Source organism: Sinohyriopsis cumingii, chromosome 7 (genome assembly GCF_028554795.1).
Source record: "Sinohyriopsis cumingii isolate HCF-2022 chromosome 7, ASM2855479v2, whole genome shotgun sequence".
Lineage (NCBI taxonomy): Eukaryota > Metazoa > Mollusca > Bivalvia > Unionida > Unionidae > Sinohyriopsis > Sinohyriopsis cumingii.
The window spans coordinates 27,305,441-27,329,739 of record NC_142967.1 but is presented as its reverse complement, the minus strand read 5'-3'; the positions used below and the strand labels follow the sequence as shown (position 1 = coordinate 27,329,739).

Below are 24,299 nucleotides of genomic sequence, written 5' to 3'. Positions count from 1 at the left end.
TTCACGATCACTTCTCATGCAAAAGAAAGAAGTGACGTACTACAGTATTTTCAGTTTTACAGGTACATGTGACGTGTATCAAAACCTCTTGGACTAATATTCTTCATAGTCTTTCGGAGATTGGTTATGTTGAAAATCAGGGTAGTTTATTTGGAATTTAATTGAACAACTTCATTGGAATTTTTTTGCGATATTAATTGAAAATTAAATTTGCTAATTCGAGGATGCATAACAACTAACTAATAGGCATTTCCCTTTAAGAGTGATGGTGAAAGTTTATTTGATCATATATTCCCAAGTAAGTCTTGGAGAAGAATAATTCAAGTTAGTTGTTTGTATCATTTTTTCATGTATATGCCATGCATATTTTGTTTTGACGGAAAGTTGTGCTCATAAACTGTAATGCGAATCTAGTTTTACAAACCACATAGCATGAACGATAGACCCGGGGGTGGGGGTGGGCATTCAAGGATATAAGCTTGGACATGTTTTGTCCTATGATTTGTGGCTGTAGAGTATCTTAACATTTGTCAACATGACCAAAAAAATCCATAGAACAATTAATGATACCTTATGTCCAGTGACAGTCAAGTTAACAATTAGTCATTTGACAGCTTTGACTTCATTTTTTCTAGAGATATGTATCAGCTATCTCAGTTTAAGGATCTCTCCTGTGTGTGTGTACATGAGTGCATGTGTGTGTCTGTGTAACCATATAGATTATATTGAAGATAATCTAATATGAGACCAGATCTGAGATGGTTCTACTTTTTTATTCAATGCCGTAAGGTATAATTATGATTGTCAATTGCTGTAAGACAATTTATTTATTGGAGTCCATTGAAAACATGTAATTCTGTACAGACTTGACAGGGAAATGAAAACATATGCAGTTGTTACAAATATTGCCAACTCTGACAACACAGAAAACAACATTGCAAAAGAACTGCTTTTATTAAAATGCTTGAAGCTGTTAATTTTTTAAAATAACGAAATGCAAATGCAACAACAAAGATATTTTGCTGCCCTTCTTGGCTGAGAATTGAGCAGAAATTTAGGGCATCGTTAATCTATTTCCAGCACTTCAGTGTTTTTTAATACAATGTAAGGCAAATATCAATTAGTTTGTGTGTAAACAAATTTCCTGTGTGAAAATGCATAATTAGAGACTTCTGAAAGTTTATTGATTTTTGTGGGATGATTAATATTAGATAAGGCCTGCTCTTTGTTAACAATACCACTAAAGTGGATGAATTGCATCTGTATTTTGCTGCAAGTTGAATGTAAAAGCATTAGAGCATATTTTAGAACCTTTTTTCCACTGCATCTTACAGACTTTAGAAGGATTTTCTGATGATCTAAATTTTCTCTAGACTTTTATGGCATGAAGAGAAACCCCTGAAATGACACCATATTTTTTTTTAAATATTGTTTTTAAAAACACCTGGTAATGTATGGATGATTTCCATTTATGTATTTGGCCTCATTTTTCTCACCATGGGCCACATTGGCACAGTAATTAAGGTGTTAGACTCTTGACCAGAAAGGTGCAATTTGATTCTTAAATTTGGATCAGCCCTGTTTGGTTGCTGTAGCGTATTCTTGGGCAATGCACTTTACTTCACTTGCTTTGACTTTATGTAACCTTCAGAGTGTTGCTATGCAATACAACAAAAGCAAAACATAACTCACCTTTTATAAGATTTGTGGCTGTTATAGTTTGGTTACAGGGGTTTAAAAACAACGAAACCAAAATTTAACAATGCATTAAATTTACTAAATGGATGCATATGGCTAGATAACAAGAAAGTTGAAAGCACAGTTATCAGTAAATGAAAATATAAATTATCAATAGTATTCTGTGGTATGGCAAAGACTGTGTCCATTTAAGTTAGAAAGCTTTTTCTTATAGTCTGTTTCTGTTTTTGCTGTTTCCTGATGGACCATAAAAGAAAAACAAAGATTTAAAAATTTCAGTCTTTGATAAAGGCAGCCATGTTAAATTAATGAATCCTAAACCTGATAATGCTGTTGACTAAGATACCATCAGTACAGACTTGATAACAGTTACACATCCCAGGTGGCCTAGTGCTTTATGAAGCATGACTTTTCTGATCACTCACCTCTTAATCTGTCTGCACAGGTTTCATTCTTGGTTCAACCAGTGCGGGTATATGAGAAAGTTTGCTAGGAGATTCCTATGGGTTTGGAGGGGGGTGTCTTTCAGGCAGTCTTCCTGAGTTTTTCTCCCACCGGATATACTGGCTACTTAGTATAGCATACCATGTGCTAAAAAATTAAACTAAACCCCACAAAGCCAAACCTGCATCAATGGTTAATTCATCATAATCATCATCACATGTGACAAGTTAGTATAACTAACAAGAAAGCTCTTTTTCTGTGGCATCAGTGCCAGAATTCTAGATTTCATAATGCATTTAGTATGCAGGGTAATAGTTTTTTCTTCAGATTTAAGATGAGATGGCACTTTTGCATCATAATAGTATATTTCAACTTTGGAGGACCTTTACTTTGTAAGTTCTTTACATTGGAATAAAAGAAACAAATAACATCAACAACATAAAGTGATCAATCAAAAGTCCAAAATCTTTTTGTATCTGACATAATGTTTTCTCATGCTCCTGTGCACAGTCACACACACTCATATGTTCAAACTTGACACTCATCTTACCAACAAAATAAAAGCCAAGAATAGAGCAGTAAAGAGTACCATTCCTTCAGTAATCATCCTGAAAGGATTGTCATATTAATATAGGGTTTTACTAAAATAATCCTTGTTTCCTCTCTGGTCCTACTTAGAAATGGTGCTGATCGGATGCACAATATGGCCACCACAGCAGCTATTGTGAAGATTTTATTATCACAACTCATCCTGAAAGTGGTAAAGTATACCAGAGATGGTTTCAACATTCAGTAGTTAAAAGGCAGAAATGGTATTCATTTTCAGGAAATTCTTTTAGCCTAGTAGAGCATCGGTTCCTTCAAAGGACTCGTCTTACTGATTGATTGTAAAAATGGATCAATGTGTCTCTGACTTCATTTCTCTGTTAAACTTTGATTGAGAAACATGGAGAATAGAAACATGGTGATTTTTGTAGTGTTCAGGAAATTAAATTATTCCAAGGCCCCAGAATACTAGTTCCTACATACAGATCATTATGAAATACAAACTACATCAGCTTCAAGGCATTAAATCCAAAAATCACAAGAGCAGTGTTGTATCATACAGCTACTCAGAATTGATGATGGGAGTGTTTATGAATTGTGTAACTGATGGGAACCTTTTGTTTGTGAACCTCTCTTCAGCAGAATGAGGGTTTAGTGACCAAAAGTAGAAGGAACAGATTTAATTTTTCTGGATAGGGTGGATGTGTAAAATAATGGTTAATAATACAGCCTTCTTGGTCTGGTGGATATTAAGTCGGGGCAAGTGATTTTTTTCCCTTGAGAGCTGCCCATTTCTTGTGTATCAAAGATTCTTTGAGCAATTGGACAATGGTTGAACTCAGGACCTGGAGAAAAACATTGCTTTATTTGAAATATCAGTGTAATATGATTTTCTTTTAAAAAGAATTATTTATATTTTAAGCAGAGTAATTTCAGTGTCATTTCAAAATAATAATAACAAAATAGGGTCATTTTGAGTAAATGGAATTGGTGACAGCACCAGTGGAATTTGAGGAAGGTCTTGTAATTTAGTAAATGTCACTTGCCCTGGTTCTTTGTCTGAGAATTTTTTTTCCCCTTGATCACCCACTTGTTGTGCATTTCCTTTTTAATTGGATTTAAAATGCTGTCACTCTATAGCATGCACTCTTCTCATCTGGGTGCTTGTTAGGCCCAGATGGCAATGAGATGGAGAGGATGTGTACTTTATATACTATCTTAAAAGTCAAGCCCACCTGCAAACATCATAGACCCAGATCTGTTCTCTTATAATGTGCTGGCAGATCAGGGTCTAAATTGTTTGTCTTACTGATTATTCTAAATAAATTGCAGATCTGCTGGGAAATAATGCAGTGTCAGGTCAGGGTCTGTGCAGTTTGCATTTGGCTGGACTAGTTAGCAGATAATTAATATATTCAGTAATTTATCAGCAACATTGAAATAGTTACAATAATAGTGAAGCTACAAAATATTTTTAATTTGCAGCATTGATGGTTGGTCAGAAATTTGCAGCATGTTTGACATATTTTAATTTCTTTTCTTTTCTTTTAAATTAAAAAAATGTGAAGGTTATTATGGAATAAAGATGCAGATCCAAGGGTCGCAAGCAAATAATTTTTCTTTGAGCTGTAAAGGTTATAGTTATCAAATGAATATAAATTAAATTAGGTCATGTACATTTCTTTTAAAGAATATCATTAGTAGACAATATTGTATATTCAGGTACCGTGCAGACTAGAATCTTAACCTTATTTTGAACTTTAAAGGCTTTCATAGTTACGGTGCCTGTGTGTTGAACTAATTCTAATGTTTTTGTTGGTTTTAAGGGGGTAACACATTTTTTGTTATACCATGATGAGGAAAAGGTTGCTATGTACCTTTCCCAGAAATAAACTGAAATACCTGAACTGGGCAGGTATTGGATTAGTCCAGTGCCCTGCAAAAGGAAATACCTCAGCAGCTGTTATGAACCATTTAGTTACTAATTATTTTCTATTTGAATGGATATATCCATTGGATCACCTGGTTGATTTGATATATATTTATATTACATAGATTATTTTATGTACAATTTAAATTTTAACATGGATTCAGGTGAATTAATGCATATTTAATGCCTTGTATGCAAATTAGGCACCCCAAAAATAAGTTTCCAGTTCTCCAACTGTCCATGTTTTTCATTGTTGACCATAGCACTTTTTTCCTCCCAGGGTTTAAAATAAATAAATCATGAAATTGATTTGTGCCTCTAATTGAGCTGGTTTAGCCCAGTACTTAAAGTGCTTTGTACATTATAAATGCAAATCACACACACACACACACATGCATATATATATATAATTCAGCTGGTTGAACCCAGTACTTGAAGCATTTAGTACATATATATATATATATATATATATATATATATATATATATATATATATATATATATATATATATATATATATATATATATATAATGTTTAGAAAACATCCCTGCCATAACCTACCTACCCTAATTTTAAAACCAGTGCAATAGGAGACAACATATTTATTTTTTTGGCCTTATGAGTCCTTGTTAATTTTTTGTAATCTTCAAATTTAATATCTGTATTGACTAGTTGCCATAGAATCTAATCAACTCCTCATGAAAATTTAATTCATTAGGACATGAATATTATATTGTTTTCGTTTTGATCTATTTTACAGCTTTCTAATAATTCGGATATATTGATTTTTGATAGTGTCATCACATGACACATTTCTGTATCAATATCAAAACAGCTGAACTGTATTCTATGGTAAAATTATTCATGACAATTTCCCATAGACTGATAGAATCACAGAGTATGACAGAAACTGTTTCCTTCAGCCTGTAGTTATGAAAAAATACAGCGTTGTACAGGAAGACAATAAAATTCATGGCAACAATACAAAATAAAATCTTGTCTCCATGTAATAGTCTGATTCTATGAGATTAGTATTGTTATAATGTATTGATCTATGCTTATTTCCCAGGTGCAATAATGGATGAAAACCATATGACAGTTATGCTTGCCATTTTAGTCTCCATGCTGTCACGTCAGTAGAGAATCTGGTCTTTGCATTTTGTTCAAGTCAGATTCTGGATATATTTAATTTAAAAAAACAAAACAAATGTTGAAAATGATGATTTTTGTTATTGTGATTATTAAAAAAAATTCTGTTCAAGTGGTAATGCTTAGTGGAACAATGAAATAATTGAAAGTTTTTGGGATTCACCATGTCAGTCAGAGGGTGTTGATCAATATCACTAAATAGATGTTGCATTGTTAATAAAGCCAGTTATATTGAATACAGTATGTTTCATATAGATAGTCATCATACTCAGATGTTAATAATGCCAGTTATATTGAATACAGTATGTTTTATAGAGATACTCATGGTACACAGATGTTAATAATGCCAGTTATATTGAATACAGTATGTGTCATACAGATAGCCATGGTACTCAGATGTTTTATTTTATCAGGCTAGGACAGCATCTTTGTAGAAAAAAAATCCAAATCATTACAATTGTTGATGACAGGGTTTTCACATTGTACATTAATTTTGTTCATTTTCTTTTTCTTTGTAATTCTCACATACATTATTCTCTTTGCAGGAAATGAAGGTGAATTGGGCAACATCTCCCAGTAATCAACCAAAACAAGACACAAGTAGTAAGTACACACAAACATTATTATACATATAGCACAAGGGATTCCTTGATAAAATCTGAGAGAAACTTTGAAAATTTCTCAGACTTATTTCATTATCATTATTTTTTAAATTCTTTTCATCAAATCAGAAGTAAAACCTAAACCAAGACTGAACCCATGCTGACAGCAGGCAGATGTGAGTGATAGATAAAGGTGAGTGCTTTAGCCCTAAATTTAAAACCAGTGCAATAGACAGGGTTCTCATGCTATCAGGAAAAAGTCAGGAGAAATGATAATTTTTATTGAAAGTCGGGGGGAAAACCCCAGGAATTTTCCTCCACAACTTGGCACCCGAAACAGTTGCGTAACTGAATCATACCCAAACTGATCGTGACCTAAATTTATCGAGTTCTAACCAGAATATTAGGAGGTTGCGGTATGGATCATTGGGGTGCTTGCCATAAATATATTTTTTGAACAATACAAACACTCAGTGGATTAGATTTGTCTGGTAGACTTTTTGTTTCACAGACAGTTCGATATCCATATTGTTTTTTTATATATATATGTATGGTATGAAAACCAGTCTAACATCACAAGAGGCCAACATGGTGGCGTTAAAGCATAGCCGCTTTACGGATGGGCTGAGCAAACCTAAACATTGTTAAATCGAGTTATACCTGCATGAAATCAATATGAAAATTATTTATTTTCTCAGAATTTGCAAGTATTAAAATCATTATATCTTTAATCTACTGAAAGACGATAAAACTAGTGCGTTGATGAAATTTGAGCTGGTGTTAGCGATTTTGATTGCTAGTCGCACGAGCACACACAATCTCACAACTGTTGTTTTCAAATGTTGTAGAGAATTTTAAAAAAATGAAAGTCTTATACTGGTTGTAATAAAAATACAAAAATGAAAGACCACAAAATTCTCAATATTTATTCCAAAACCAGCTTCTGGAGTTTTGTTGTATCACATGACTACCACATTGACATGTGCTCTCTCACGCAGGGAGCTTATGAAGCAAGGAACCAGACTACTCTGCTTGATAAATCAGACTGGCCAAGATTCTTGTAGTTGTTCTTGAAATAAATATGTTGAGAGTTACATGTTCTTTTTTACAAAAGGTATCAGACTTTCATTTAATATAATTGAAATTTTGTACAACGACATTAAAAAGGAGCTTGTTGATATCACGTGACTATTGGACTTCCAATGTTGTTGTCTGAGAGTTGTGAAGTCATGTGACTATTAACACAAATGGCGAGTACTGGGTCAGGTTTCATATATGCTGAGCTTCGCCTAGTCTGTCAGCGGATTAAAGACAAAATGATTATAATACTTGACATTTTTGAGAAAATAAACAATTTTTCTATCGTTTTCATGCAGGTTTAAGTTGATATAGTTTAAATTTGCTAGGCCAGCTTGTAAGCTATCTTACAGTGGTGGCATATTCCAAACTTTTTATATGTAATTTTTCTGAACCCACATTCCATCATAAACGTCCAAATTTGAAAAATAGGGTTGGAATATTCAGAGGAAACCCAGATCAGAAAAATTTTGAATCTGTGAGCTGAACTTGGGTGCGAAACTATTACACAGTGACATGTAGCTTGAAGCATTGGTTTCAGATCTTAAATAGAGTGCAGGTGAAATGGGAAATTGTCATCCCTTTTATTATATATTAAGAAACAACAAGAGCCCATGTAACAGTACAGGTTTTGGGACTGGTTTATTGAACTACAAGAAGACAAGTTGATTTTACAGAAAATTCAGTCCTTGTTATACAACAGTATATAATTTTGAAGGTCTGTTGTCAAAATTTAAATCGACCCTTTTGTAAATGTCTTTAAATGATGGAATTTTTAACCAGATCGTCTTAAGGAGTTTAGGTTGGTTGAAAAATCTTGTTTGAGATTTTATTGGCACACAGAAATTCAGGGTTAAACGTTTTTCGTTACAAGATAAGATTCTTGCATTTATTTGGTTTTTTTATATATACTGTGATATGAAATGTTTTCTTTGTATAACATGTACATATATTGCTCTAGAATTCTTTAGAATTAAAGGTTTGGAAGGAAACGAAATAATTTATGCTCATTATGTTGTTTCCATGTAACAACATAATGCAGGTCAGCAAAGTAAAGTTAGAATTTGTATTCTGTACATTGAAATGGCTTTAAATGCCAATTTATAGGAATATAGTCAGATTTGTTTTGTGTGACTCATTTTGTGTTTTTTTTTTACATGATCATCTTTTCTGACGTATGTTTTGGAGAGACTTGAATGAGAAACATCTTCAGATTCAGAAAATGCATATTTTATAATCCAAAATGCTCTTTAATTCCATTCAGTAATGGTCATATATTAACCTTGAAAAAATTAATTTCATCCAGGAAACAAACTGGAAAAGACCTGGAATTTTTTTTATAGAAAAGCGTGGGAACCATGAATAGAAAACATTTTTGGTTTTTTTACCTTTATAAAATGTTATGTTGCATTTATCTAAACTTTAGGTCTCCATGGTTTGCATGTTTGTGTGTGTGTGTGTGTGTGTGTGTGTGTGTGTGTGTGTGCATGTGCGTGCAACACATTGTTTTACTGGTAGGTATTTAGGTCAACAGAATTATTGTCTTCCATGGAGCATTCTACTAATTGATACCACCCATGTGTTTGTAAGCTAGATCCTAATGAACTGCACTAAGTTGTGATATTTTGCCTAAATTATTTGAAGATTGGAACCCAGTTAGGTTGTAATTATCATTCTTGAAGCAGTCATTTTTGCTGTGGTTTTTAAGCTATAATTTGTAAATGAAGGTTTTTTGCATAATAGCTTCAGAATAAAGCATGTGTACTGAATCTGCTGGGACCTGCATTTTGAAACAAATAATTAGGCATTGAGGGTTTATAGTATCTAGGTTAGTATAAACCATTGTCAGCCCTTCATTAAAAATTAAGTTGTTGATCAGCAGCTTGAGGGACACTCATTGGAACATGGGAGAGAGTTTCTGCAATTTAAGTGTTAAGTAGGAATTTAATTCTTTTTAAATTCTGTAGTTTTCATGAGCTAGTCTGAGTAAATGGTTGCATAGCACGAGCTATTACAAACCTGCAGCAGGTTTTAGCACTTAAACAGTTATAAGTAGAATATGAGATAATAAGAAATGAGCATTGCATATCTTAGCAGTCTTTTGCCCTCTGCCCTTGCTGGGTATTTAGTGGAAGATTGTTTCAGAAAGTGTTCAGTCAGATCAATGTTTTTTTGACAGAAATTTTAGTGTAAATTGCCATAGAAGTAACACAGGAATTAGGCTTGTCAGGTTAACCTTAAATACTTGTGAATGGTTGTAACTAATTGTATAAAAGGTTTCAGCCATTTTATGTTGGTCACTGGACACTAAAAGTTGTGTCTAGGGGTTGAAAAATCTCTAAAAGTTTCACTCACCCAGTCAGGCCAGTGCTGTTGATTCCATTGCCCCGGGTGGACCAGTGCCAACAATTCCACTCATTCATTCAGGCCAGGGCTACATTTTTTTACTAAGTTAAAATAAACGCTTACTCAAACACCTGATATCGACATAAGAAAGTTGACTATGTTAACTCAGTAACCCCTGGTGCCGTGTTTACATGGCAGGAGGTAGTAGCCTACTGCCGAGCTTTGTAGTGTCAAGGTCATGTATGATACACTAAAGTGGGTGGTATTATAGAAAGGTAGACAGATGTAGTTCTACAATGATTTTATATTAGTCAGGAAGTTCTTGCTGCACTACAAAATACAGATGTAAAAACATAATTTTTTGAACCTGATTTTTCTCCACTCAGAATTTGCCCGTGGTTGGAATCCAATTTTGTGTCTGGATTTTAGACTTTTTGGCCTCAGATTTAAGGCAGACCAGTCTGAAATGCACACAGACAGATGAACCTTTCCAAAAAATAGGATAAGATTGACATTTGGAATAAAGAATGGTCTCGATACGAAAATGATGGGTCTGTTAAGCAAAAAAAAATCCAATTTTTACCCTTCTGCTCATGGACGAGCAAAATAGCCAATGAAAAATGATGTTTCTAACACAACTAGGCATTAGGTTAACTCATTAACCCCTAAAGGTTTTTTTGTTTTTTGTTTTCGCCTGAAATGCGAGTAGGAAACACATTTTGGGGGCTATTTCTGAATACGTCCTAATACATCGACTTCTAACAGATTTTCCATTAGCCTAATGCCTAGTTGTGTTAGAAACATCATTTACCATTGGTTTGTTTGCTTGCACATGAGCAGAATGGTAGACATTGGAGTTAATTTTCGTATCGAGACCAGTCTTTATTCCAAATGCCCACCTTGTCCTACTTTTTTCAAAGTTTCACCTGTCTATGTGCAGTTAAGAATGGTCTGCCTTAGATCTCAGGCCAAAATGTCTAAAATGCAGACACAATTGGATTCCAACCACGAGCGAGTTTTGGGTGAAAAAACAACAACTGGTCCAATAAATTAGGTGTTTCCCTCTATATTTTGTAGTGCAACTATAATGTCCAGATTATTTGGTATCATAGTAGAGGTCCAGATTATTTGATATCATAGTAGAGGTACATCTGTCTACCTTTCTATAATACCACCCACTTTAGTTTATCATACATGACCTTGACGCTACAGAGCTTGACAGTAGGCTACTACCTCCTGTCACGTAAACGCAACGCAAGGGGTTAATGAATTAATGGAAAATTCCTTGGAAGTTGATGTATTAGGATGTATTCAGAAATAGTCCACAAAATGAGTGTCCTACTCGCATTTCAGGCAAAAACGACAAAAACCTCCAGGGATTAATGAATTAACAACCAAAAGTTGATTGTGTGAAATTTTGTTTTCCAGAACTTATTGTTTGACCCTTGCAAGACCATTTGTTTGTATTTACAAACTGAAACCAGTCTGTCCTCCCTCCCCCTTCCTCCCTCTCCCCCCCCCCTCTCTCTCTCTCTCTCTGATAAGCATTTATTAGTAATGAATAGTGAGAGCCAAGTGCTTGCATGAGCTTGATCAAAAGAAATAGAAAACAAAATTCCAGAAAAAGCCAGGAAAGTTGGCAATATTCTTCACAGAAAATAATTTTGTTTGAGAGAAACACTGGTCAGCCCTGACATAGCACCTGCTATTGCAAGTTGGGAGAGTTAATTTGAAAAACTAATAAATGTCAACAAAGAAATTTTATATGACCATAGGATATAAGTGATCCAACTAAGATTCTTCATTAAATAAGATGAGGAAGGTTTTATATGAGGTCAGGTTGACTATTCTTCAGCAGTGCAGACCATCTGTTTCCAGAAGAAATATTTACATTGATTAATGACTGTCTGAATAATGGGGTTTTTATCCTCTGAGCCAGAAAACTAGATGATGGCATTTGGTCCTGTATTAGTCTCAGACAAACAAATAATAAAGATTCCTATAACCAGAAACAGTACTTTACTATTCAAAATTAAAAATACCATGTTTTCACCCAAAAATTAAAGAAATACTTGTACATTAGTGTGCTGGATATTATGGTGTATTTCCATTAAGAATAACAGGTGTTAAGTGTGTGTGCTTGTATGTGTGTGTGTATGTATGTGTATTTGTGTGTGTTTTATTTAGATTTTTAACTTAGCTTTAACAAATTTAGTTATGTCACAACTATGTCTGCAGTGTGTCAGTTTATAGTGATGTCTAGCACTGGGGCATCATGCAGCAGAAATGTAGCATCATGTTGCACCCAGTCACATTATCCTGACACCAAGCTGACCAGTCCTAAGACTAACCTCATAATGCTGAGCTCAAGCAAGGCAGCTGCTGGTATAATTTTTATAAGTCTTTCGTATGACTCTGCCAGGGTTCGAGCCTGCAGTCTCTGCACACAAGGCAGATTATTTAACCACTTAGGCCATCATAGGGGTTGATATGTGTAAATAATAATTAAGCCATCTAGATATGTTCTTGTTGATGAAGAAGCAGCATATTGCACTTAGGCAAAATATATTTTCAAATGGGGAAAGTAATGAAAATAAAAATATAGCCATATTAAAGACAGCTTTTTTTAAGATCACAAGAGCTGCATTGTCCAGAGGACAGATGTTGGGGACAGTTGGGGTAAGGTCATTACAGGCAATACAGGCAATATTGGGGTCATTACAGGGTCGTTGGAGTCATGGTCATTACAGGCAAGACCATACATTTATAAATAGATATTAAAAAAATTGCATAACTGCAAATGACTTGGCAATGTTTTGATATTTTGTAGCAAGAGGAAATCTTTTTGAAAGCCATGAGTCAATTAACCGTTTAAAACTCTTATTAGTACATTAAGTGCCCAACATTTTCACAGTTGTCATTCAAGCATTTGTTTTTACCCAGTTGCTGCTAATGAACTAAAGTATTTACATCATGCTAAATTCAAAATGTTCTTAAAATTTTTCTTATAACTTCCATGATTCCATATTATTGACGTTCATCATTCTGATCAATATTCAACAGATTTAGTACAAGATTTGATCAGTGTTAGATTGATTCTTTTTCCCTCTTGAGGATGTGTTTGTGGAAAAAGAAATTGAATTAAAATTGCTGCTTGGATGTGTGGACTTCAAAACCAAATTAATTAGATATACTTTTAGTTCTAAAAATTGTTCGGATTGCTCAACTGGATAAAAACACTGATTTGTCATTATTATACTATTGTCAGTGATGCCTACCAACAGTGTAGCAGAATATTTGTAAAAAATGCCACAGTTGTCAGTCTAAAGCATTAGAATGTTTTATGTTTTAAGGTGGTGAACCATTGGTTCAAATATTATTGATCATATTTGCCCGTGCAAATAGTAGTGTGGAGCTGGGTTTGGTGTGTTATGTGTGGGTAGGTTAGAGTCAGTATTGTTTGTTCCAAATCATGCACACACTATTGTCATACTTCCAGACAGACAGACAAGTAGACATATAATTCCAGTAGATTACTGTAGTCCTCGATCTTGTAATGTTCTGGTCTGACTTCTATCCATGTACGTATATAACTTTTAAACCAATGCAATTTTTAGAAATGAAACTTAATCCTTTTACGGTGTCTTGCATATTACCCTCTCCTCAGGTCACACTGTTAGATAATGCAAGTCAGTGGCCAATGTTTGCTTTTCACAATAATTGTCATATTCTTCAGCTGGCTGTGTAAATGAACGAGTATCAGTTTAAAACATTTTGACCTACATTTTTCACATCCTTTGTGGTTTTTGAAGAACACACACAAACTTAAATGTTTATTCAGTGTTTAACTATACCATATGAATACATGTTACAGTGGACATGTAATTTTTGTGTATGTAAACGTTATTGTACATGTTCATTGTAGGAAAAATGCCAGTTTAGATGTAGTTAATACTTGGTCATTGTAGAGATACAAGCTAACAATGAACACTGACACACTTAAATTTTATTGTTTTTCACAAGGTCTGCATGCAAGAACCAAAACGATATTTTCCTAAAAGGTTATTCATGCATGCTTTTATATTCTGTGAAAATGTGAATTTGAGTGCTGCATGTGGACCACCTTCAATTTTTTTAAATAGCTGAAATGTTAGCACAATTAGCTTTTTTGTAACCAAGTGCAATGTCACAAGCACCTTCCTATGACATACATATCAAATATTTAAAACAATCAATCACAATTTTACGTTTCTCAAATGTTGATGAATTTTTGAGCCAATAACAGCCTTTATAGTACCTACTCCTTTCTTAGATGACAGTTATATCCAGGACAAGAAGTTTTGTTTTGTTTTCATCATTTGAAATGCTCATTGTCTCAAGACATCATCACTTATCTTCCAACAATTTAAGTTGGTTAATCTTTACCAATTTTCTGTTCTTGCAGATGTCTCATCAACAGATATCATCTTTCTGATTTGAAATTTCATGTAAAACTCACTTATACTCTTCAGATCTGTACTGTGAAGTACATCTTAATATTTGAATCAAATGAATGTGGTCTGCTTTTAATAGATGTATTTGTGGAACGACTAAAGAGACTGTGCAAAAAAGGCAGTAAAGGGACCAAAGCATTAGGCTGGATGATCAGTTAGCCAGTGGTTAATAAATACTAAAGTTGAGAGTAAACTCATTTTTTGTGCCAAAATTACAAATACTCTGGGGGCCCCGAGTGGTCTAAAGCGCTCGCCGTTACGGATCACTGCCATCTCACCTTTGTGTGGGTTCAAGTCTCGGACTCAGTCAATGTGGGTATGTGAGAAAGCTTGCCAGTAGCTTCTCGTGGGTCGGTGGTTCTTTCCGGGGGTTTCCCGGGTTCTTCTTCCACCATTTATACTGGCCGCCATGTATAGCCTATCTTGTGCTGAAAAATGGCGTTAAACCCTACAACAGCAACAAAACAACAACAACAACAACAAAATACTCAGGATCTAGATTATTTATACAGGTTTTATCAACTTGAGAAGGTCACTTGTCTCCCCCTTTACTGGTATAATATAGCGTTTGTTAGTGACACAAATGAAGAACCAGAACATTGTAGTTGTCATGCTATTGAAACCAATAATATGCACAAATACAACAGTTTTCCATATTTTAAGGCAGTTTAGATTTCTTTTGCATATCTTATGTAGCATAAATTCTGCAAATGCTATTTAATACACATAAAGAAATCTGCTTAAAAAAGTGTTTCCCTTTCAGTTTGGGATGCTTTATCATGTTCTGCTTCCTAAAGTTCTGTGCAAGAATCTACCTTTACAGATGATGGAATGTTATCTACCACTTAGCTATCAGAAACTATTTTACAGTGCATTTATTCTTCCACTTTTGAACTACTGCTGCAAAAATTGGGGAAGTACAACTGATACTAATATTAAAACAATCCACAAACTTTTAAAAAGGTCAACAAGAATTGTGTTAAATTTACCATTTAATACACCATCCAGAAATCTTACGATTCTCAAAATTGAAATGGCTGAATTTTGAGTATAGATGGGCCTACCAAAAGTCTGTTTTAATGTTCAAAGTAAGGATGAACTTTGTTCACAATATTTGAATGATACAGGGTTTTTTTATATCGAAAAAAAAGTACCAATGACCTAAAATGAGATCAGTTACAAATGATCATTATAATACTTTATCCCCAAAAACAAATACTTTAAAAAATCATTTGCTCCAGTCCTATTCTGTGGATTGAACTCCCCAAATCAATTATATCAGAACAAATCTCAATGTAAATGTTGAAATACATGCACTCCAATTTATTCTGTTAATGTATTTCATGGACACTTTGTGCTTTTATGCAATTTTTTTTTTTTTGTTGTATTTAGAATAGTTTGTTCATCCTGAATGCCTCAGGGGAGAATAGTTTAATATGCTGAGATCTTGTGTACTTCAGCTCAACTATTCATCTAGTTAGTGAATTGCAATGGCAGCATCACAGTATTGAGCTTGTGAAATTTTACCTTTGGTGCTCAATTTGGCTGTTTCTAATGTTAACACAGTTTGCAAATCATTTAAATGTCTGTGTATCTGTTGATAACCCATGAACTCATTAACCCCATATTCCATGTTTGTGCACCATTAAGTTGTTCCCTACTACTCAACATCATTTCCAATGCACACTGACTTGTAGTTTACAGAAAAGGAGAAAGATGCAGTTCTGCAATGATACAAAATAATGTACAGTTTCTACTGCACGAAGTCATGCAGTGGATAAAACATAATTTTCAAAACCTATTTTTTTTTTACCTAAACAATTGCTATTTTTTGGAACTGTAATATTCAGAAATTTTTTTTATCTGTATATTGTGTACATTTTTTTTAATGGTCCTTAAAATTGTGCCTAATGAAAGATTATGCACATGTGTTACCTAGGTTCCAAAGTCAGTTCCTATTTTGTAGCAGGTTTCAAAATTTGGGGGTTTATTGTTGTGTGGTATTCTGATGTAACTGTTTGGGGAATTAGACAAGGGAGAGGGTTTTTCTTTTACACATTGAGTTCAGTATGAAGCCCTCTAATTAAGCATGCTGACTCTTACCTTGCAATTTGCTTATAAATGATCTTAGCATCATTTCTCTGAGGACCTTTCATAGACTTGCTGAGATAAACTTATAATCAGAATGTGTTAACAGCAGACATTTATCCAACTCTAGCATACAAACCAAAAAGCACAAAACCTAAATACATAATGAAATTACAGCCATATATCCTACCCAACTCGTGCTTCTGGTTAAGATTAATGTATATTCAAATTTCTAAAATTCTTATGTCAAGTGGGAAATTACTTGGAGATATTTCCTTAAGAGCTAGTTGATTTCAAATTTCACACTAACTACTTAACTCTGATTTTAAGCACTTTTTACACGTACTTCAAAAAAGAAAGCTACAAATTTTGCAACAGAAGGTCACAAAACTAGATGTTGGCTATAAAGAGAGGCTTGCTATCATGAATTTATTTCAAATCATACACACCTTCCTGCCAATAATGACCTTTTTTTTTCTTTCATTTGCCTGACAGCCTGAATGTATCATACCCCACTGAGCCACTTTGGCCTCAGATAACACCATAATTATCAGGAATCACAGCCACTAAAATTAAGGGTAATACATATGTAAACCCCCCCCCCCCCCATCTAGTCAGGCAAATCAGCCTCCCTAATCTGTGTTGATACTGATGAACAATTTGTTGGCCTGATGTCACCTGTTGTTCAAATGTGCAATGCTGCATGCAAATCATTCTGGAACACGTCTGCATACAGTTTAGACACTAAAATATATTTGGTAGTGGCCATATCTAGCACAAAATTCAAAATAGTCACTGGACAGAGGGCTGTGCTATTCTGCATGGATTTACAAGTCATCAGACATAGGAGTTGATCCAAAAATATTATGTACATATCAGCAAAAGAACCCTTTAATCGATAGTAACTAAGCATTTGCAAGAAATACTGGTAATTGTATAAAATATACACTGATGTGTACAGACAAAACTGTCTGCAAATATTTGCAGTGTTTAATCAATATCAGCCCCCAAGCATTCAGTCAGTATCATTACAGGTGAGGGACTGATTTATCAGCCTACCCTCTATCATGACCAAACAATAATTAAATGTATCAAGAGAATTTAGAGAATTATATACAAATGTATCTTCTCATCTAAGATGCAGGTAACTGAATAACTCGTGAAATAATTAAATCTGTCAATATCTTAGTATAACTATTGTTTACCATTCATTTTTGAATGTATGCTTTAGGTGCACAGGCCTAAAAGTGGTGAACTGTGTGTGTGTACACCCTAATTACACACAACTTATTTGTCCATATACATCAAGACCCACAACTTTGCATATAAACAGGTTGGGATAAGACCAACCAAATGTTATCTGTAAATGAAGGCAATTTTAAATGGGGTATTTGTGACATTCCACTATCTAAATTTGAAATCATTGTGAAGTTTTGCTGATATTGATTAAAGAATTATTTTTATAAAATCATCCCCAAACCAGTGATAAAGAACATTATTTAAGTAGCCATAGAAAAAAAATATAATGCTCTCTACTTTCTAATTTGAAATCAGCATTTTATTTACATTGACATGACATTTATGTTCCCTCTTTTTTTTTAAAAAAAAAGTACTGGTACAAGATCATCCAAAACCATTATGAAAGAATGCTTTGGGCTTTAGAAAATCTAATAAATATTTTGTATATTATCTGACACTACGGTAAATGGGTTTTGTATTGATGGCATAAAAAAGCATGGCCAGGATATGCCATTGTCATCCTTATATTCAAGTTGCTATCAGTACTCGTATTTGTAACACTCTAAGGATACAACATTCTGACATCAAACCATTTTGGAAACCATAATTGGGAAAAAGTTTATTACAAATTTACTGGTATTTCTTTTTAAATTTTTACCATTAATTACAATAACACAATCATTTCCACTTGATATGGAAAAGGTTTTGAGCTGAAAATTTTGGCATAAATTTATGATTTTAGCATGTAACACTTTAATGCCAAGTTAATTTGTAGACATAGTGACACATAAGTTCAAGTTGGTGACTTTATTATATTGATGATGTATTTATTTGTTTGGATGTGTATTTTTATGATTTCTGAGTAACTTTATTGTCAATGACCAGTTACTTTTTGAAAATCTAGGCGTTATGATTACTGCTCCATCACTACAAACACAATAAAAACTTCAGTGTCCTTAACATTTAATTTCAGAATTTCAGTTATTGATTTAATTTTACTTGTGGTAAATTAAAGATTGATCTCTCAGATTCTCTGGTTGTGGTTGTGGTCTTTGAACCCTCCTGTACTGCATATAGTGACTGGTGCTTTATTGCTTGAGAAACGTGTGTAATATATCTTTGTGTGAATCCATGGATGTAACTCTCTTCATCAATCCATCTATCTACCCTTCTGTTTGTGGCTGCATCTTTCTCTCTCTCTCTCTCTCTCTCTCTCTCTCTCTCTCAGAGACTCGTACCTGTATTTAAAAACACAGGTCTATAAAGACCATTTTGTTCTCCTGAGTGTTCATTATCATCAACACAGATTTGTTTTGAATATTTGTGGTGAGGGTTGTTCCTTAGAGAAATAGTAATCCCAATTAATCAGATTGGCTATCTCTTTTTGCCTTCTGACCTCCTCTATCATTTTAGACCTGCCATCCCATATGATTTTGCCATAAGTCTTACAAAAATTACCCTTCAAATATGGCATACAATAAAAAAAACTACGGAAAAATGACCATTGCTGAAAAATCCAGATAATTGGTTGATCTGTGTTTTATTTGGAGCCAGGTTTTATATTAGAATTAGTGAAATTAGTCAGGAAACCAGACTAACTTGACAGCAGCACCCCAGACGAAGCGTCTGCTTGACCAGACTGTTGATTATATAATTTTTTTTACAAATGGCTTCTGGAAAGTGATGCATGTTAAAAAGACAATAGGGAAAATAAGCTTCTAGAAGAAAGTTAATAATCAACACAGAAGAATAAAAAGGAATATTTAGATTCTTGCGAATAAAAGATGGAACGGGCATAATTACATTTATTGGACATCATGTGCCAAATTGAGTATGTCTCATGGCAGGATATAAGATTGTGGTCGTCAAATGAAATGGAAAAAGAATTTCCAAGAATTACATAAAGTTAAGAGATAGCAACAAGCCATTGAGTTGCATAGGGTTTGAAACTAAAGTTTGTGCAACAGTACTAGTGGTAAATAAAGTCCACATGTACTGTACAAACTTTTCACTTGAACATAATGTTATCATTGCAGCATTGAACTTTTAATTGTTTTCCAGCTTTACAATAGCAGTTATTATTTTTTTTTACACCTTACTGAAAACTGGTCAGTCTTACAAAAAAAAAATTCAGCTTCCTTACTGAGACAGACTCCTCAGGGTTGGCAGGTCTTTGGCCTTTACTCATACAGATTTTCCTAGTTCCTTTCACCTATGGAGAACAGTAATGTTTTACTTTTTTCTTGATAGTTAATTGAACTGTCGGTTGGTGTGTAATTATCTGATTCATTGCGAGATGCATGGTAGTGATTTCAGTGAGAAGATTGATGTAAAGCTGTTAACATTGACTGAAGTAATTATACATGTTGTGGCATACAATCTATTGACTTAGTCACACATTTAAATCCATTAATTTTCATGGTACAGATATGTTGCAAAGTGATCTCTATGTAATAATTAGTGATCCCTATTAATCAGATTTCAGAGTTGAATGTTGCAATATCAAAGTTTTCTACATAGAGTTATACATGTTTTATGAGTTCATTACATAGGCATTTAACTTCAGTTCACCAATGATGTTGACAAAAACCATTTTTACAATTACATATAGCCACAATAATTGAAATATATGTTGGTAATTTTCATTCTCTTTTTCACTACATTTGTACAAGTTTCAGATATTAAACTTATTATTGTATCCAAAATGTCAAAGTAGTCCAGAACAGAAAAGTGATGGGATAGGTAATATTCAGCCATCTAGGGTGAGTAGAGTCTATTCAATGGTCATAGAACTGAAGAGCTTATATGATGACCTCTTTTATATATTGTCTGTTCATTAGCACAAGTATCTACAATTGCTATGAAACTTAACAAATACATTCTACTCAGTCTTATATTTAAAAAAATCTTTTTTTTAAGCTCACACTCCTGGATAGATGGTCATATTAACTCATTAATCCCTGGAGGTTTTTGTTGTTTTTGTCTGAAATGTGAGTAGGAAACACATTATGGGGGTTATTTCTGAATACATCTTAATACATCGACTTCCAAGAGATTTCCCGTTAACCTAATGCCTAGTTGTGTTAGAAACATTGGTTTTCATTGGCTGTTTTTTTTTTTACTTTCACATGAGCAGAAGGGTAAAAAAAAGTTGTTCTTTTTTTTGTTGCTTAACATATTGTGTTTTGCATCATTTTCATATCGAGACCACTCTATTCCACCAGATGCCCATCTTATCCTACTATTTGCAAAGGTTCGTCTGTCTGCTAGCAGTTCAGCCCGGTCTGCCTTAGATCTGAAACCAAAAATTCCAAAATCCTGACACAAAATCGGATTTTGACCACGGGCGAATTTTGGGTGGAAAAGAATCGGGTCCAAAAACTTTGGTTTTTCCCTGTGCATTTTGTAGTGCAACTAGAACATCGAGATTACTTTGGTATTATTGTAGAGCTAATCTATCTGCCTTTCTATAATACCACCCACTTTGGTGTATCATACATGACCTTGATGCTACAGAGCTTGGCAGTAGCCTACTACCTCCTGATGCATAAATGTGGCACCAGGGTTTAATGAGTTAACATGGTGATTTCACCAAAAGACTTTTTATTGTGCATAGTTGGTCCCAAAGGAAAATAGTTTTTGATCTGAAATTCACTACAAGCCACCATGGCAGCCATCTTGATTGTTTTATAGCTTCTTCTAAAGGGAAGGTCATATTGATATGAGGTTTTCAAAAGAAGGCTTTAAAGTTGTGTACATGTGTACTTGGTTCTAATGAAACTGATTCCCATCTTAAATTGAAAATGAACGTCACAAAGACCATGTTGAAACTCATAAGAATGTCAGAGAGGCAGAGTGTATTTATTTTAGAAACATATCGATCTAAAATATCAAATATACACATCTTTAGGAATGCCTTTGAATATATATTAAATATCTAAAATTGATTATTTTTGTGAAACTTGCTTTTCATCATTATTTCTTTAAATTTGTGCTTGGCAGCAAATAAGAAATCAATGAAATAATTATTCTGCAAGGAAATAGCGAATCAACAGAATATCATGATGGCTTCTTTATATATAGTTGCTATAGTCAATAATTTATACATTGTTTGCTGTTTTTAACTGGGGCCTCAGGTGACAGAGTGGTCTAAAGTACTCACCTTTACCAATCATTGCTATTTCACATATGTCCACATGGGTTTTTAGTCCCAAGCTTTGGCCAGTGTGGGTATGTGAGAAAGCTTGCCAGTAGCTTCCTGTGGTTTGGTGGTTCTTACTGGGATTTTCCTGGGTTTTGCTTGCACCAATTACACTGGCCACCATGATTAGCCTTTCATGTGCTGATGAGTGTTGTAAATCCTCAAGCAACAATGATTTTAACACCTGTACTGTTATAGAAGAAATCTGAGTAAATTTTGTCACTTAGTTTTAATTTTCGTGTAAATTACTCAGTGTCACACCAAATACTGTGCAAAATTGTTGTTGTTGTGGGGTTTAACGCCATTTTTCAGCACGATAGGCTATACATGGCGGCCAGTATTAATGGTGGAGGAAGAACCCGGAAAACCCCGGAAAGAACCACCGACCCACGAGAAGCTACTGGCAGGCTTTCTCACATGCCCACATTGGCTGAATCTTAGACTCGAACCGCCGCAGACAGAGGTGAGATGGCAGTGATCCGTAACGAAGAGCGCTTTAGACCACTCGGCCACTCGGGGCCCCACTGTGCAAAATAAATATTAATCTGCCTGTCCTCTGAATTCATATGGAATTGCTTGGCTTATTGTCTGTTAGTAATTGTTCATATCTCTTGATCAAGCCACCTAGTGACTAGCGAAGATCCATCATTTTAGTAACTGTTCTAGATCCTGTAATAAGAAATGTGACCATAATATTGAGCTGTCTTCTGTATAAAAATAAATTCTTTGTGACTGGACAGGGCTGGACTGGCTAATGCAGGGGTGGGCAAACTATGGCCCGCCAAGGGCTTTCATGCGGCCCGCCAAGGGTTTTCATGCGGCCTAGGAACAAGTCATCATTCGCACTGACTCTGTTTATATTACTCTGTTTATGAAATAAATGTGCTTCTTTTGAAGTTTAAGTTTTCAAATATTAACAACATATTAACAACTGAAAATTAATAAGATGTTATTTAGAAAAACCTTTTGTTTTTGCTATTTCAAATATTAATTATTTTACTTAATGGACTATGCAGCCCGCAACAAGGTGTAAATTTGTGTATGTAGCACTTGCACTGGAAAGTTTGCCCACCTCTGGCTAATGCAAACTATATGTGCACCATGGCTGCAACTAATAAAGAAAATTTGTCTGGATTGACAAATAATTTGTAAAAAAATTTGTTGTATGCATTGTATTATATGTTTGTATTGAAGCAATTAAGTTTGCAATTAATAGACAGAATTGTGATTTATTGGAAAAAGAAACAGTCGTTTAAGCTAGAACAACTGTTGTGTCTATTGAGAATGCATGCATTTGCAAGGTACTTAGTTTCCTTTTACCTTACCATCCTGTTTTTTTGTTTTTCATTTCAGAACACTACCATATATTTGTGGGAGACCTTAGTCCAGATATTGAAACACACCTTTTACGAGATGCCTTCAAAGTCTTCGGGGAAATATCGTAAGTTAAATTGCTGTTTTACAAAATTGCCTTAAGTCTTTTATAAGATCTGGGCAAGTCTTATTCTTATGTGTTTAGGCTCGAATAAACAGTAACACAAGAAAGAGCGAAAACAACAAACTTTAAGAAATTTAACAAATTATATATATTTCCCTGGAAAATTACTGTAAAAATGAATGATTAAGAACTTACCGTTTTTATAATCAAATTCAAACTGAATCCAAGAATAATCCACGAATAAAATTTTAGAAGTTCTAATATTGAAATATTCTAATGAATTCAAGTTCGAGTCCCGACGAAGAATCCAAGATGGAAGGCGATGATGTTTGCTGTATCCTGTACTGTGTTTTTGTCTACAGTTCCTTGTAGAAACACAACAAATAACAATCCAGATTTTGGAAATCCAAATATTTTTTTAAAGAAATGTATTTGTTCAAGAATTCTATATGAGCACTCAAAAATATTTCCAGAGAAATGAATTAATCCTTTTTAATCCAACTAGTTTGAATAAACATTAAAATGTAATTCCCAAAATGGCAAAACAAAAGAAACACCTTTACGCCCCAGTGTTCAGAAGCCCATTTGTGAGATCTCTCTCTAAGCAATGGTTTAAAACTTGAATATCGCACAAAACAGATGTCTGGATAAGGGTCATGTGATCATGTTTACATCACATACTCTCAGCATGGCCCTGACAAGAACCAATCATTTTACTCAAAGAATAAAAAAAAAAAGTTGTTTACTTCAGTGAAGCTATTTACAAGTCGGGGGTCACATATCCAACACAGCCTCGATCTCAACCGTATTATTACCACAATAAAAGTAAATATATAAAAAAACTTGTTGATGTGACTGTTACTAATTTTGTATTATGGTCGGGAACTAGGTCAGCTTTATGTGCTTACAGAAATGAACAGTCATGGGCAAACTATTTTCTGGAAAAAGTATCGAGTTCCTAGTAAACAGAACAACACTATTTTGACATATAATGAAATTAAAAAATAAAAAGATCTTAAAACTTACAAAAAATTAAATCAGATATAA

At 34.0% G+C, this 24,299-nt stretch overlaps 1 protein-coding gene across 14 annotated transcripts in view; it reads left to right on the top strand.

Moving 5' to 3' along the window:
* Window positions 1-24,299, top strand: part of LOC149794932 (nucleolysin TIAR-like) — a 250,754-nt gene that overhangs the window by 146,435 nt on the left and 80,020 nt on the right. For all 14 annotated transcript variants that reach the window (XR_016422215.1, XM_089964587.1, XM_089964581.1 and 11 more), the window contains 2 exons: window positions 6,314-6,371; window positions 23,168-23,255. Coding sequence is in view for 13 of the 14 variants with exons in the window: in XM_089964587.1 (XP_089820713.1) it covers window positions 6,314-6,371; window positions 23,168-23,255 (146 nt within the window). In the remaining variant the exon portion in view is untranslated. The remainder of the gene's footprint in view (window positions 1-6,313; window positions 6,372-23,167; window positions 23,256-24,299) is intronic.